The 14964-nt window shown below is 41.9% G+C and overlaps 1 protein-coding gene across 1 annotated transcript; it reads left to right on the top strand.

Annotated features, from left to right (window-relative positions):
- Positions 1–7086: 7086 nt before the first annotated feature.
- On the top strand, positions 7087–11759 carry T265_01476 (hypothetical protein; the record flags this gene model as incomplete). Its single annotated transcript, XM_009165517.1, has 4 exons — positions 7087–7283; positions 10537–10588; positions 11377–11582; positions 11678–11759. 4 exons carry the CDS (start codon positions 7087–7089, stop codon positions 11757–11759), a joined length of 537 nt encoding a protein of 178 aa, XP_009163781.1.
- Between the last annotated feature and the right edge of the window lie 3205 nt (positions 11760–14964).

Below are 14964 nucleotides of genomic sequence, written 5' to 3'. Positions count from 1 at the left end.
CTATTGGATAAGAATTCAGGTCTCCGATTTCTCATCGACACTGGCGCCGATATTAGCGTAATTCCAGTCACCCTCTTGAATACGAATGTTGCACCCTCCCCACTTACCCTGACAGCGGCAAACGGGTCAACATACCAACGTATGATGCTCGGCACGAGCATACGAATGAGTACACACAAAAGCTGGTGGCAATTTGTCTTTCAAGCAGAATCTGATAGTGGGGCTGGAGTTGAAGCTCAAACATAGATTAGCTGCCAAGTATGTCGTATCAACGGAGTTTCTAAGCCTTCTGGTGATTAGTTCAGCAACCGAGTCACCTTTGAATGGAAGCCTCATGTATACGGGCTTCTTTCTAACAGAAAATTCCGTAGGTTTGGGTTTAACGGCTTCCATAGTCTTCCGTACGAAGCTTTCAGGATATCCGTTCTGCAGGAATGTGCGTCCCAAGAACAAGAGTTGATTTTTATCACACACAACAATGCATCGCTTCTCTAAATTGAATTCCAGCACGCAACGTAAGCCTGGCTTCTGAAAATGACAAAACGCACGAGCACATATGGTGCCATATTTTTGTATGCTTTGCTGACGTCTGCCATTGATGTCATTCCAGGAAACTTCATCAACTTAGCGAGATTGACTGTTTCCAGGGTATTTGTTTACGTCTGGCATTTCAGCCTCGCTTATCCACGTCTTTGAGGTTAAGCACACCTTCAGTGAGAACGCACCTGTTCGCATTTCACAGTTAATTTCATGTAGGTGGAGTTTTTCTAATCGGAACTCTAGTTTCTCCGTGTTGTGGTGTGCAGGTCGTTCAGAGACTTGCCCGGAATTCCAGGCCGTACAGATGTGAAAGTTAGATTTACGTTACACTGATGAAGATCGTTGCTAGTAGTAAACCAAACCAGAAGCATTTCTATGCAAATGAGCAGAGCAAAACTGGAAGTTGTGTGTGAGTACAACTTTGAGAAGAAGAAAGAAGTTGGAATTCAACGGAAAATCGATGGGTTTAACTGACTTCAATCAGCAATCAACGTTCACGGTTCCGGTAACTCAGGTCATCTTGTCATGGGCGACGCCCTATCGATACAACTGTCATGAGTGGTTAAAGTAAGGCTTGGTATGTCCTTAGGTGCGAACTTGGCAGTGTACCTCAAGTTTACCGTTCATCTTCAATGTAGCAATCTACCGACAAACTGATGGTGGACATCTTTATTGAAAGTTTGGATAAGTGACTGTTACAGACCTCTCTTTTTGGCGTGACTTGGTGTCGGTGAGTCTGTCAATATGTTTTGGTAACAGACAAGAACCTCAACACAGTGCCATTGTTTTGGCTCATGATATAAGCCTTATCTAGATACCTCAATCCAACTATAGCCTTGAAGTGAACCTATCCAGTCATTCGTACGGCTGATTGTAATGGTCGGTCAACCTGTAGCGTGCTCGGATAGATCAACACCTGACCCTTAGAGTTATGTATCACAACAACAGAAAAATGATTTCACGAAAACTGTTCTGGTGAGTGTCTGTAGAATTCTTTCTACTGTAGAAGACGAGCTGAGTAGCACTGCGAACGCTCTAACAGCACCATAAAGAGGTACATCGCTGCCAGAGCCAAATGACAGGAGGCAGGGGTGCTGAAAAGAAATGTATCAGCGCCCAGCTTTCCTTCAGGAAGCCTATTGCTACCGGTTCCCCAACCTGAGTAACAAATCTTTCCGGCAGCTGGGTTTTGATTCTGATTCAGTCCAAAGTATATCGTTAACGTAACTCACAGGGACAAATTCGTTACTGACAGTGTGCTGTTTCATCTGCGCTTTGACGAACCGCGCGTTACTCTAGAGTTATTGCATCGCAATGTCAGCACTAAGAAGAGCTTAAGTAAATTTGTCACCCACTCAACTGAAGCAAACCATTACACGGATATTAAAAGCTGGAAACTTATGCAAAAACTTCAGGTATACCAGTAGACGTTGGTTGAGCAGCGTATATAAACCACCGAAAGTTATTCGCCCTTACACTAGGTAGTTCATTTTTTTGTACGAATACAAAATACGTAGCCGTTACACCTGGTCTAACACAAGAAAACAGTTGCTTTGGCTGCCAGCACGACCACAGAATGTATCCTTCACTCATTCGTTGTCGATCTTTCTACCATTTGAATTCATACTAGCCAAATGAATACTTTCTGTCATATCTGCTGATTCGTCAATCTGTGGTATCTGCTGCTGACCCGCTCCAGTGCTTAGTGCCTGAAAAAAGACTGACAGAAGGGAACACATCAGCCATACTCGGAACAAGCGAGTGCGACAGCAAAAGTTACAACGGCCCCACGCCGTTTAAAGGAAACTTTCTGACATTGATCCAGGCTGTCTGATGGGCGTTTGTGAACACTCGTCAACATCGATCGTGCCTCTATGAAATGTCTGAACGCTGATCACATTCGGTCATGCTTCTGTGGCATGCATGAGGACTTATTGGCTATTGCTGAATTGATTGGATTATTGACTGGCCTGGATGCTTGCCTGCTTTACTGTTGGAATTTTTCTAAGGCAGTGGGTTGTGGGCGTTCTGAGGTTGCTTTCAGGAATCTGACCTTCATGATACTTTCCAAAACATTTTATTTTGTTTTCCACGAATCATGATTGACGCTTGTCTAGAATAGTAGGTCAGCACATACTTTGCACCAAGTTCACACAAGAAAGTATTCTGATATAAGATTTCAATTTTAAAGAAGTGCTTATTTTGGACAGGAGGACATGCAGTTTTGTTCTCGTCAACAGATTTATTTTACGAGAAAAGGAGTACCAAAGGAGTATCAAAGGAGTACCAAAAGCTGGTATGAGACTGGTAAGGGCAATGGTAAAAGAACTTTCCGCGTAATCTCACCACTTGCAATCAACCGTCGACCCCCAACGAAACTTCCATAGCACTCATATACTTGTGGCTATCTAACAATCACTGACTGATGAATGCAGGTATCAGTTTATTAATATCCGTTGCAATCCTTGCCATTGCTTTGGACAGCGCCCATGGTGTGCCCAGGAAGACGAACAGTCAAATGAAATTATTGCTGGCGCAGTATTAAACACTACAGAGGAGCACATTGATGTGGTTTTATAGTTTGTTCTAATAAGTGTCAGATGCCACCATCAGCAGAAAAATACAAGAGCAGAAGAGACAAGTTAGTATAAATTGCTGTCTTAAACATTTATTGCTTTGTGTTAGCAGTAGACAAAACAAGGGATGAATCGTGAGTCTTTTGTGTTGTGAACGGGCATATCAAGGGAGAAGACAACCTGGTTGATACGCTACAACCGTGACTCTTTCTTGTACAGCTGAGCCACGTACAGTCAATCTAGGCTCTTCTTGAGGAGAAACATAACTTAAAATTAAGTAAGTCTAGTGGAAGTAAACCGGGCCCAATGACACTAAAGAAACTGCGGTATTGATTGCTATATCCTAACTGCTTCAAACGTGCAACCATGTGTTTCTAAGTGAACCCTTTTTTTCTTAATTGAATTAAGTCGGACAAGGCATACTTCTGATTGGTAAGCTCTGACAGAATTTCCGGCTGTTATCAAATTTGTGGCCGAATTTTTTCTAAGTGGCAGCACTCTCACTTTAATTCTGAGACCTCGACAGTGCTTCAATTATCGTACTGAGAAGCAAAAATATTTTTATAGACCAGGCGTGTCTCGCCAGCATCAAACGATTATATCGCATAATCCTTGATATGAAAATGAGCGAAAATATTAATGGTACTTTACTGCAAAATGTCTAGAAGACCCATTTCAGTGAAAACGGCTAAGTTGATTGTTTTCTGACCATTCCTCCCCACAGCATGACCGCTTGGGTTCATCAAGAACCTCATTTGAGTCACTTAGGCAGCTACTCTTGTACGGTTCCATGGGATGAAACTGGAACGTGGTGTTCAACATTTAATCAACAGAGAACTTGTATATAGAAGTGATGGATTAACAAATAATGGTCTTATAATTCACGCACGATTTGATACCTTACTTTTGATTCCTTTATGAATGTGACACCCAACCTCGAGCAAGTAGCTTACAGTAGTTTATGCATAAGTCATTTTAAAATCAAGTCAATGGGGATTATGGTTTTCTCGAGCTCTTCTGTTCATTACAGATTGCAGCTAACCTACGTAACCTGAGTCCCCGCGCTCAAAAAAATGTGTGCCCACGTGACCTGCTCATGTGACCATCGAAAGCGAGCCAAACAATCCTCACCATTTTATTTGCAGTTTTAGCCTTTTAACTCTATGGGCAGCCCTATTGTAGTTTTGTACTGCCTCGATCGGTACTGACCAGAAATGGAGACGGCGGAAAGTTTAGTGTTTGTTTACATGTATTCTTCATCCTTAGGTTTTTCGCGGTTAAAATTTGCGTTATTTGGTTTAGCCAACTGTCCCTTCTTAAAACTCTACCCATTTTGTATTCTAAACACTTGGGTTTGTGGAAGTATTATCCGAAAAGCGAAAAAGTGTCCGGTAATAACTCGAAAGTTTTGCAAAACAGTATGTCCTTGATGGGTAGTAAGTGTTTTCCGGTTGATCGAAGCACATGATTTGTCCTCTGTCGCTCACATTTGACAGTTAGAAACTGATTCTGATTGTATTTTTATATCATTCTGAGTTACACCCTTTTTACGATGCGACGTAATTTTGAACCAAACCCTTCTGGTTTGCATTCGATTTGTGGGAAAAGGATAAATTCTTCACAGGAACAATACAAACCGTATTTAAAAGAACCATCTAATATACGGAGAGCCAAGGACCTTTTGAAACGAGAAAAGGTTACAGTTTCTCCAACATAGCTCCCCTAATCGGAAAGTGAACACAGAGATTAGGGGGCCAGCTAAATTTCGGTCCATATCAGAGCCAAAATGGTAGCACCATATTTGCCGGAATAGCGGAGAAGTCGGCTGGGCTGGTCAGTGTCGCCGATCGAATAAACCTCTCAGGACGCTATCTTGGTGCACTAAACAACCTAGGCCGTTGGGCCGCACTTCTCAAACCCGGTAGCAATCGGCTTCGCGCCGAGTGGTCTCACTCAACAGTCTTTATTGCTTTGACCTAAAAGTTTAGCCTAACTCTTAGGGGTCTGTTGATTAGGCGTCCAAGGAAACAATCGAATTCCCGTAAACAATTGTTACCGGGATTGTAGAACCCTGTGCACCAACTTCTTTAAAACTGTTTCCAACTTTACGGTAGATACAACACATCGTGACCAACTGTCTTATAAGTTAGGCACCTCAAAGGAAGATAAGTTTTATCTTTGAAATGTGCTACTCATAAGGTTGCTGAAAATCCGTCGACAGCCCACGACCGGTTTCGCCTTTTTGGGGGCTCATCACTTAGGCGCAGTCCCCGGGTTTCCGTCAACCTTATGATCTACTTGAAACCAAATTGCACCAAATTGGTAAAATACATTCATCTGCAAACATATTTGGTTTCTCGAGAGACTCACATGGAACCCAGCTGAATCTCTCGCTTATAATGTTCTCAGGCATGAGGCGGCCTAGTGCAGCAAATTCAGTGGCCTGGGAACAGACGAGAGATTCAGCTGAATTTCAGGTGAGTCTCTCGAAAAACCAAAATAGTTTGCAAATGAATATACGTTTTTTTACCGTTACCTACTTGCTGGGCACAAATAATCCAGCTTATAAACTTCTTGGTTGTAAACGCATGGCTGGAATTCACTTGTCTGTAAGCTGACGAGTTTCATTATATCAAATTCATAACGATGGAACTTTCAATGAAATGAAATTTTATGAATGGGTGTAGGCATAATCAAAACAGGATTGTGGTCATCCCAAAAACTTTGAACGCCAATTGACTATATATCGTTAGGTTTCTTGTTTCTTTGGTTTGTGTTCGTGTATTCAGAAATTTTATTCACCACAAGTCCATTTGTTTTACCAAAGAGAATACTATGCAGGGACGTCTATAGTTCGGCGTATGAAGGCTAACGGCGTCAGCCTTCTTTAGGAATTCCTCCATTGCGGCATTCGACCGAATATGGTAAAACCATTACCAAGCAGTTGTGAAATTAGCGTTCCGCTGACTGATGATTCCTTTGACGGACTTGGATGTTTGTTGGCTCCGTTCCTGATAATTCGTATGAGAAGAACGATTAAAAACGTGCACAGCTGCGAACAGGTTTTTTTCCACTGACTGTGATACAACATTTGGGTTACTCGGGGGTGCAGTCTTCACTTCAGATTTACGGAACGTGTGCCTCTGGAAAGCAAGTAGACAATTTAAGCTTCGAGACTTTGGAGAAACCTTCAAGCTTCAAAAAGTAATATAAACGAGATGTTATCTGGAACCAGCGGCAAGACACCGATTCGTAATTTCTACGTTTGAGGAGACCAGTGTGACGTATGTGATCAAGTAGACAATTAAGCTTCGAGACTTTGGAGAACCCTTCAAGCTTCAAAAAGTAATATAAACGAGATGTTATCTGGAACCAGCGGCAAGAACCCGATTCGTAATTTCTACGTTTGAGGAGACCAGTGTGACGTATGTGATAGCTTGACGCATAGTGCCTTGCAGGAGCTTTCCAAAATTTGTAAACTAAATGCTTATAAATGCCTTTTCCTTATCATTTTACTTCCAATCCACCGACATCTACCACTTGAATTGTACCAACTGTTTCGACTCACATATATCGATCGATCTGCTGTCTGATCCATACTAGCTCCCACTAACTAACCAAAACCGGAGCATAATCGCTAACATGTGACAAGCAGTTGAGAACAGAGTCGAGAGGGTCTGCAGCTGTTTCCCTGGCAAGCAAGCAGGCTGAACTCGGAGGGCTCACGGCTGTAGACAACTTGTGCGTGCATAAATGTGTGCACTTATGCAGTAACAGAACCAGCACAGTGTTACACTAGCGATTTGCATATAACCGCGACATACGCAAGCATACCAGGGTTGTGAGTAAAGTGTTTCTGTGTGAAGCCATTCTACTGACGAAAGCAGGGACGCTTCGCGCAAACAACTTCAAAGGTAACTAATATTTCCAGCCCAGCGCACGACAGATACCACTTCAGCAGTCAGTAATAATGTCACAAATCACTGCTTTTCTTGGCCCATCATCAACCATGTCCGAAGAAATGATAAACGAGGCGGTTGAAGTAGCGGCGGAAGCGATAGACCGGTTTGAGGGTGAATACAAGGATATTGCAGCATACGTGAAAAAGACCTTTGATAAAAAATACGAACAGTCTTGGCAGTGCATTTGCGGGAAGGATTTTGGAAGGTGAGTTACTTGAGCAACGAATATGTTGAGTTTTATGCAAGTTGTTGAGGTATTTTGACAAATCTTAGTGGTTTTCTTTGATTTCTTTGTTTTAGCTTCATCACACATGAGGAAAATTGTTTCGCAGACTTTCGCATTGGAGATATTGCATTTCTTTTGTTCAAAACAACCATGTAGTTTTTACCATTTGGTATTTGACTGCAAATAAAATTTTCTAAAATTCTCATGTTGCTTAATTTTTCCTGTCCCGGGGATCAGTTGTTTTTTTTCGGTCGACGACGGCCTATCGAACCGGAAAAGTAGGGTATTTCAGTGAGCAGATCACCGACTTATGATCCCATAGATGATTGAGCAGGATCTCCGCGAAAAAGGAAAACAGGCTGTCTAAAACGTCACAAACTGTGAGTGAAAAGTGAACTGTGTTCTAACTACGTCCAATTTTGTTGATGTTTGTTCAACAAGGTTTTTGACAAATCCCTTTACTTATTCGTCTTTACGTAAGAGCTCTAAGTTATTGAGGCTCATGTTTGTAAGTTATTTACTTACTCGTTTGATCGTACCCCACTACCACTGATATAAAAAGTATTTAGGCGGGACGCGTACGCATAGTTAGCTTAATTACCATCGTTGGGGCGGTCCTTTTTCTGGTGCAGTACTTCTTGTTTGATCAGAACAAAACAAAGAAGCTTCGAGCTCTTGTTCCGGTTTGTATGAGGCCCATGATCAATGCGTAGTCTTGACCATGCCAGAGTTTGAGTCCCGGAAATTTGTTATACGAGGCAAGCTTGTTGCTCTTGCATAAACTCACGCTAGGCTATCACATGTGAACGGATGATGGGCGTTGTGATAGTCTGACTCATGAACGACCGATTTCTTTTGCTGACTATGTGCCACTGCTAGAATCCCTACCGTCTTTCTTCACAATCTGATCTCAGGTGAATTAGGCCGAATTTCTCAGTCCATCTCTCCCTCTCTCTCTATCCCTCTCAGATACAGATTAGACTAACTCCACTTTGACATTTTCTGACTCGAAACGCCTGTTTGAGCAACAGACTAAAAGTAACATTCATTTATGTTTAGCTACGGTGAGCTACGGTTAACTTTTGCCTGACTAATTTAATCTAGGATGTACGCTTAGTCAAACTTTCAGGAACATGAACCTAACAACTTGTGCTCGTTGGACCCCCTGAGATCCGAGACTTCTTCTTTTTCGAGGAACAGGTGAAAGCATGCATGAGAAGTTTTCAGTCTATAAGTTTGAACGGAAAGCATTTCATGTAAAATCTCAAATGCCTTTTTGATTGCACCAGCTTCGCTGGATCACAATTTTCAGGGGTGCTGTATGAAGAAGCCAGCTGAGTAAAAAGAAGTTTTTGTCACAACGACGTCTGCGTTCCAATTTTTCATCCTTTCTATTCTGCTGCATATGATACGATCATTTTGCGGCGCTTTTTAGAAACCTATACTTTTCGTGATTTCGAACGCGAACACTTGAGAAAGAATACAGAGCTCACCGTATCTGAGCTTTTTACTCCATCTATATTCTTGTCAGTATAATTTCCGCTCGGCACATCTCGCAACTCACCTTCATGTTTTTGACGTCAACGAATCTGTTCGTTTCGCAATTCTGCAATATTACATGTGGTCACCCTTTTTATCCTCATCGCTGGAAATTTTTCTCTCAAGCTTGACAAGGTAGGAGACCGGGAGAGACACGTTGAAACGCAATGACCAGTTCCCAACCAACACCTAGAGCAGGTAGAAGAAATCAGAAATAAAATTTATCCAGATGTTGTTCTCGCCTGTCATTGCGTTTAGGTTTTAGTCTGACTGTCTTTGAGGCCGTTTAGATCCAGTTGAGGTACCTTTAATATGTAAAGTTTTGGGAGACCTCGAAGTGCAGTTGCATTTTTGGAAACTACTAGAAACGACTAGAATTTCGTTGTAGGTTTGCATACTGAGCCGCACTACCGCAGGCACATAAGCATGGTGGGACGCGGTGCACAAACGGTATCTGTGGAAAGAATACGCCGTGGTATGATTCAACACAAAAGTTGTTATCTTCCCCTAGGAAAAACTTCAAACTACCGAACCTTCACCTTCACACTACTAGAAAGTGGTACAAAATAAATGCCAGTTGGCTTTCCAAATCAATATGGCACGTCACAGTTCCAACTGGTCCCACAATTAACGTGTACCTTCCAATCACAATGTATGTTCAAAAGCCAACCGCGCATTTTGTGTGCGCACGTCCTCTACGTTGATTTGATGGAAATTCGTTTGAACATGAAGAACATATGAATTGGAGACTCTAATGAATCTTGGTTGAATCTTTTTTGTGAGTGAATGCGTCGCATAGAGGCAGGCTCATGCTCATTTGTAACAGTACTCAAAAGATTGAACCAAGTTAGTCCAAACATATAGGCATTTATGATTAAGGCTTTCTATTTGAATAGGAATCCGTGACTTTACCACTCGAAATCTTGAGTGGTTAATCGCCGTTCCCAGAAAAGTCTCACTTTCGACTCACCTTGTTTGACCAACCAAGTATGCCTCATGACTTGCACATATAGCTAAGAAGGTAAACCCAGTGATATATTTTAAGAAGAAGTAGTTACTCTGTTCAGGTATTCACAAACCGAAGATACTTTCTGGCCAAAATATTAACAACAATTCTATAACTGAATTGGATTGGGGATGAATATCTCGACTAACAAGGTACTGTCAATGAACAGGAGCTCGGATGACATTAGCATATTTATGTGTTATGGCAGTATATTTGATTCCCAGCTGTAATGTTGAACCCAAGTTACTGTCATGTACGGTGTTTTATCTGTGGCCATGCAAGTAATGTGCTTGGTTTCAATCACTTTCAGCAACAGGATGCACTTGCTAGTTCACATGACTGTTTTTCCACATATCCTCTGAACATTCATGATGTAAGAGTGATTGTTTTCTAAAGTACCTAGTGATCAGTTACATTGGACTTGTCAAGCTTGCTTCACTTGTTTTCGTGCTTCAGTGCGCTGTCAATCATCTCGTCGCCTATGGGCTACCGTTTCGTCAGTATTCAGCTGAATCAGGTTTCGTCAATCCCTGTGAATGTAAGGTGGCAAATTCTTTTGCAGCGATGGGCAAATCGGTATGATTTTGGATTACCGTACCGGTATGTGCTGTTGCATTCGATTCCGCTAACAACTTTCCTGCCTCAGTCAGTAGCTGTTTGTGAGAAATTGTTGTCTTTATTCACCAGGCTGACAAAAATACGGCAGATAATGCCACAACCAATGCAAACCAAGGAAAAGGTGTGACTTTTGCTTGATCCAGTAGGGCGACGAAAGCCTTGAGAAAACCGATATTGGTGTGGCCATCCAGGTAACGCCAGTCCCGAGACTCTTCGATATAATGAGAAAGCATTGATTAGTTAGAAGAGAACGGAAAGCCACCAAACGTATATGACCGTTATCAAACTCTAGTGAAGCTTGTGAAAAAATCGTAAGTGAATCATAGTACTCATACAATGTACGCATTCAATTTGCTAAATATGGTGAAAGAATTGTCGTTTTTCGCTCAGAAGCTTGCCACACGTCACACTTTCCAAAATTTGTAAACTAAATGCTTATAAATGCCTTTTCCTTATCATTTTACTTCCAATCCACCGACATCTACCACTTGAATTGTACCAACTGTTTCGACTCACATATATCGATCGATCTGCTGTCTGATCCATACTAGCTCCCACTAACTAACCAAAACCGGAGCATAATCGCTAACATGTGACAAGCAGTTGAGAACAGAGTCGAGAGGGTCTGCAGCTGTTTCCCTGGCAAGCAAGCAGGCTGAACTCGGAGGGCTCACGGCTGTAGACAACTTGTGCGTGCATAAATGTGTGCACTTATGCAGTAACAGAACCAGCACAGTGTTACACTAGCGATTTGCATATAACCGCGACATACACAAGCATACCAGGGTTGTGAGTAAAGTGTTTCTGTGTGAAGCCATTCTACTGACGAAAGCAGGGACGCTTCGCGCAAACAACTTCAAAGGTAACTAATATTTCCAGCCCAGCGCACGACAGATACCACTTCAGCAGTCAGTAATAATGTCACAAATCACTGCTTTTCTTGGCCCATCATCAACCATGTCCGAAGAAATGATAAACGAGGCGGTTGAAGTAGCGGCGGAAGCGATAGACCGGTTTGAGGGTGAATACAAGGATATTGCAGCATACGTGAAAAAGACCTTTGATAAAAAATACGAACAGTCTTGGCAGTGCATTTGCGGGAAGGATTTTGGAAGGTGAGTTACTTGAGCAACGAATATGTTGAGTTTTATGCAAGTTGTTGAGGTATTTTGACAAATCTTAGTGGTTTTCTTTGATTTCTTTGTTTTAGCTTCATCACACATGAGGAAAATTGTTTCGCAGACTTTCGCATTGGAGATATTGCATTTCTTTTGTTCAAAACAACCATGTAGTTTTTACCATTTGGTATTTGACTGCAAATAAAATTTTCTAAAATTCTCATGTTGCTTAATTTTTCCTGTCCCGGGGATCAGTTGTTTTTTTTCGGTCGACGACGGCCTATCGAACCGGAAAAGTAGGGTATTTCAGTGAGCAGATCACCGACTTATGATCCCATAGATGATTGAGCAGGATCTCCGCGAAAAAGGAAAACAGGCTGTCTAAAACGTCACAAACTGTGAGTGAAAAGTGAACTGTGTTCTAACTACGTCCAATTTTGTTGATGTTTGTTCAACAAGGTTTTTGACAAATCCCTTTACTTATTCGTCTTTACGTAAGAGCTCTAAGTTATTGAGGCTCATGTTTGTAAGTTATTTACTTACTCGTTTGATCGTACCCCACTACCACTGATATAAAAAGTATTTAGGCGGGACGCGTACGCATAGTTAGCTTAATTACCATCGTTGGGGCGGTCCTTTTTCTGGTGCAGTACTTCTTGTTTGATCAGAACAAAACAAAGAAGCTTCGAGCTCTTGTTCCGGTTTGTATGAGGCCAATGATCAATGCGTAGTCTTGACCATGCCGGAGTTTGAGTCCCGAAAATTTGTTATACGAGGCAACCTTGTTGCTCTTGCATAAACTCACGCTAGGCTATCACATGTGAACGGATGATGGGCGTTGTGATAGTCTGACTCATGAACGACCGATTTCTTTTGCTGACTATGTGCCACTGCTAGAATCCCTACCGTCTTTCTTCACAATCTGATCTCAGGTGAATTAGGCCGAATTTCTCAGTCCATCTCTCCCTCTCTCTCTATCCCTCTCAGATACAGATTAGACTAACTCCACTTTGACATTTTCTGACTCGAAACGCCTGTTTGAGCAACAGACTAAAAGTAACATTCATTTATGTTTAGCTACGGTGAGCTACGGTTAACTTTTGCCTGACTAATTTAATCTAGGATGTACGCTTAGTCAAACTTTCAGGAACATGAACCTAACAACTTGTGCTCGTTGGACCCCCTGAGATCCGAGACTTCTTCTTTTTCGAGGAACAGGTGAAAGCATGCATGAGAAGTTTTCAGTCTATAAGTTTGAACGGAAAGCATTTCATGTAAAATCTCAAATGCCTTTTTGATTGCACCAGCTTCGCTGGATCACAATTTTCAGGGGTGCTGTATGAAGAAGCCAGCTGAGTAAAAAGAAGTTTTTGTCACAACGACGTCTGCGTTCCAATTTTTCATCCTTTCTATTCTGCTGCATATGATACGATCATTTTGCGGCGCTTTTTAGAAACCTATACTTTTCGTGATTTCGAACGCGAACACTTGAGAAAGAATACAGAGCTCACCGTATCTGAGCTTTTTACTCCATCTATATTCTTGTCAGTATAATTTCCGCTCGGCACATCTCGCAACTCACCTTCATGTTTTTGACGTCAACGAATCTGTTCGTTTCGCAATTCTGCAATATTACATGTGGTCACCCTTTTTATCCTCATCGCTGGAAATTTTTCTCTCAAGCTTGACAAGGTAGGAGACCGGGAGAGACACGTTGAAACGCAATGACCAGTTCCCAACCAACACCTAGAGCAGGTAGAAGAAATCAGAAATAAAATTTATCCAGATGTTGTTCTCGCCTGTCATTGCGTTCAGGTTTTAGTCTGACTGTCTTTGAGGCCGTTTAGATCCAGTTGAGGTACCTTTAATATGTAAAGTTTTGGGAGACCTCGAAGTGCAGTTGCATTTTTGGAAACTACTAGAAACGACTAGAATTTCGTTGTAGGTTTGCATACTGAGCCGCACTACCGCAGGCACATAAGCATGGTGGCACGCGGTGCACAAACGGTATCTGTGGAAAGAATACGCCGTGGTATGATTCAACACAAAAGTTGTTATCTTCCCCTAGGAAAAACTTCAAACTACCGAACCTTCACCTTCACACTACTAGAAAGTGGTACAAAATAAATGCCAGTTGGCTTTCCAAATCAATATGGCACGTCACAGTTCCAACTGGTCCCACAATTAACGTGTACCTTCCAATCACAATGTATGTTCAAAAGCCAACCGCGCATTTTGTGTGCGCACGTCCTCTACGTTGATTTGATGGAAATTCGTTTGAACATGAAGAACATATGAATTGGAGACTCTAATGAATCTTGGTTGAATCTTTTTTGTGAGTGAATGCGTCGCATAGAGGCAGGCTCATGCTCATTTGTAACAGTACTCAAAAGATTGAACCAAGTTAGTCCAAACAAATAGGCATTTATGATTAAGGCTTTCTATTTGAATAGGAATCCGTGACTTTACCACTCGAAATCTTGAGTGGTTAATCGCCGTTCCCAGAAAAGTCTCACTTTCGACTCACCTTGTTTGACCAACCAAGTATGCCTCATGACTTGCACATATAGCTAAGAAGGTAAACCCAGTGATATATTTTAAGAAGAAGTAGTTACTCTGTTCAGGTATTCACAAACCGAAGATACTTTCTGGCCAAAATATTAACAACAATTCTATAACTGAATTGGATTGGGGATGAATATCTCGACTAACAAGGTACTGTCAATGAACAGGAGCTCGGATGACATTAGCATATTTATGTGTTATGGCAGTATATTTGATTCCCAGCTGTAATGTTGAACCCAAGTTACTGTCATGTACGGTGTTTTATCTGTGGCCATGCAAGTAATGTGCTTGGTTTCGATCACTTTCAGCAACAGGATGCACTTGCTAGTTCACATGACTGTTTTTCCACATATCCTCTGAACATTCATGATGTCAGAGTGATTGTTTTCTAAAGTACCTAGTGATCAGTTACATTGGACTTGTCAAGCTTGCTTCACTTGTTTTCGTGCTTCAGTGCGCTGTCAATCATCTCGTCGCCTATGGGCTACCGTTTCGTCAGTATTCAGCTGAATCAGGTTTCGTCAATCCCTGTGAATGTAAGGTGGCAAATTCTTTTGCAGCGATGGGCAAATCGGTATGATTTTGGATTACCGTACCGGTATGTGCTGTTGCATTCGATTCCGCTAACAACTTTCCTGCCTCAGTCAGTAGCTGTTTGTGAGAAATTGTTGTCTTTATTCACCAGGCTGACAAAAATACGGCAGATAATGCCACAACCAATGCAAACCAAGGAAAAGGTGTGACTTTTGCTTGATCCAGTAGGGCGACGAAAGCCTTAAGAAAACCGATATTGGTGTGGCCATCCAGGTAACGC

Source organism: Opisthorchis viverrini, assembly GCF_000715545.1.
Source record: "Opisthorchis viverrini unplaced genomic scaffold opera_v5_16, whole genome shotgun sequence".
Lineage (NCBI taxonomy): Eukaryota > Metazoa > Platyhelminthes > Trematoda > Opisthorchiida > Opisthorchiidae > Opisthorchis > Opisthorchis viverrini.
Note: the sequence above shows the minus strand (reverse complement) of the source record. Positions and strands in the feature narration are given on the sequence as shown.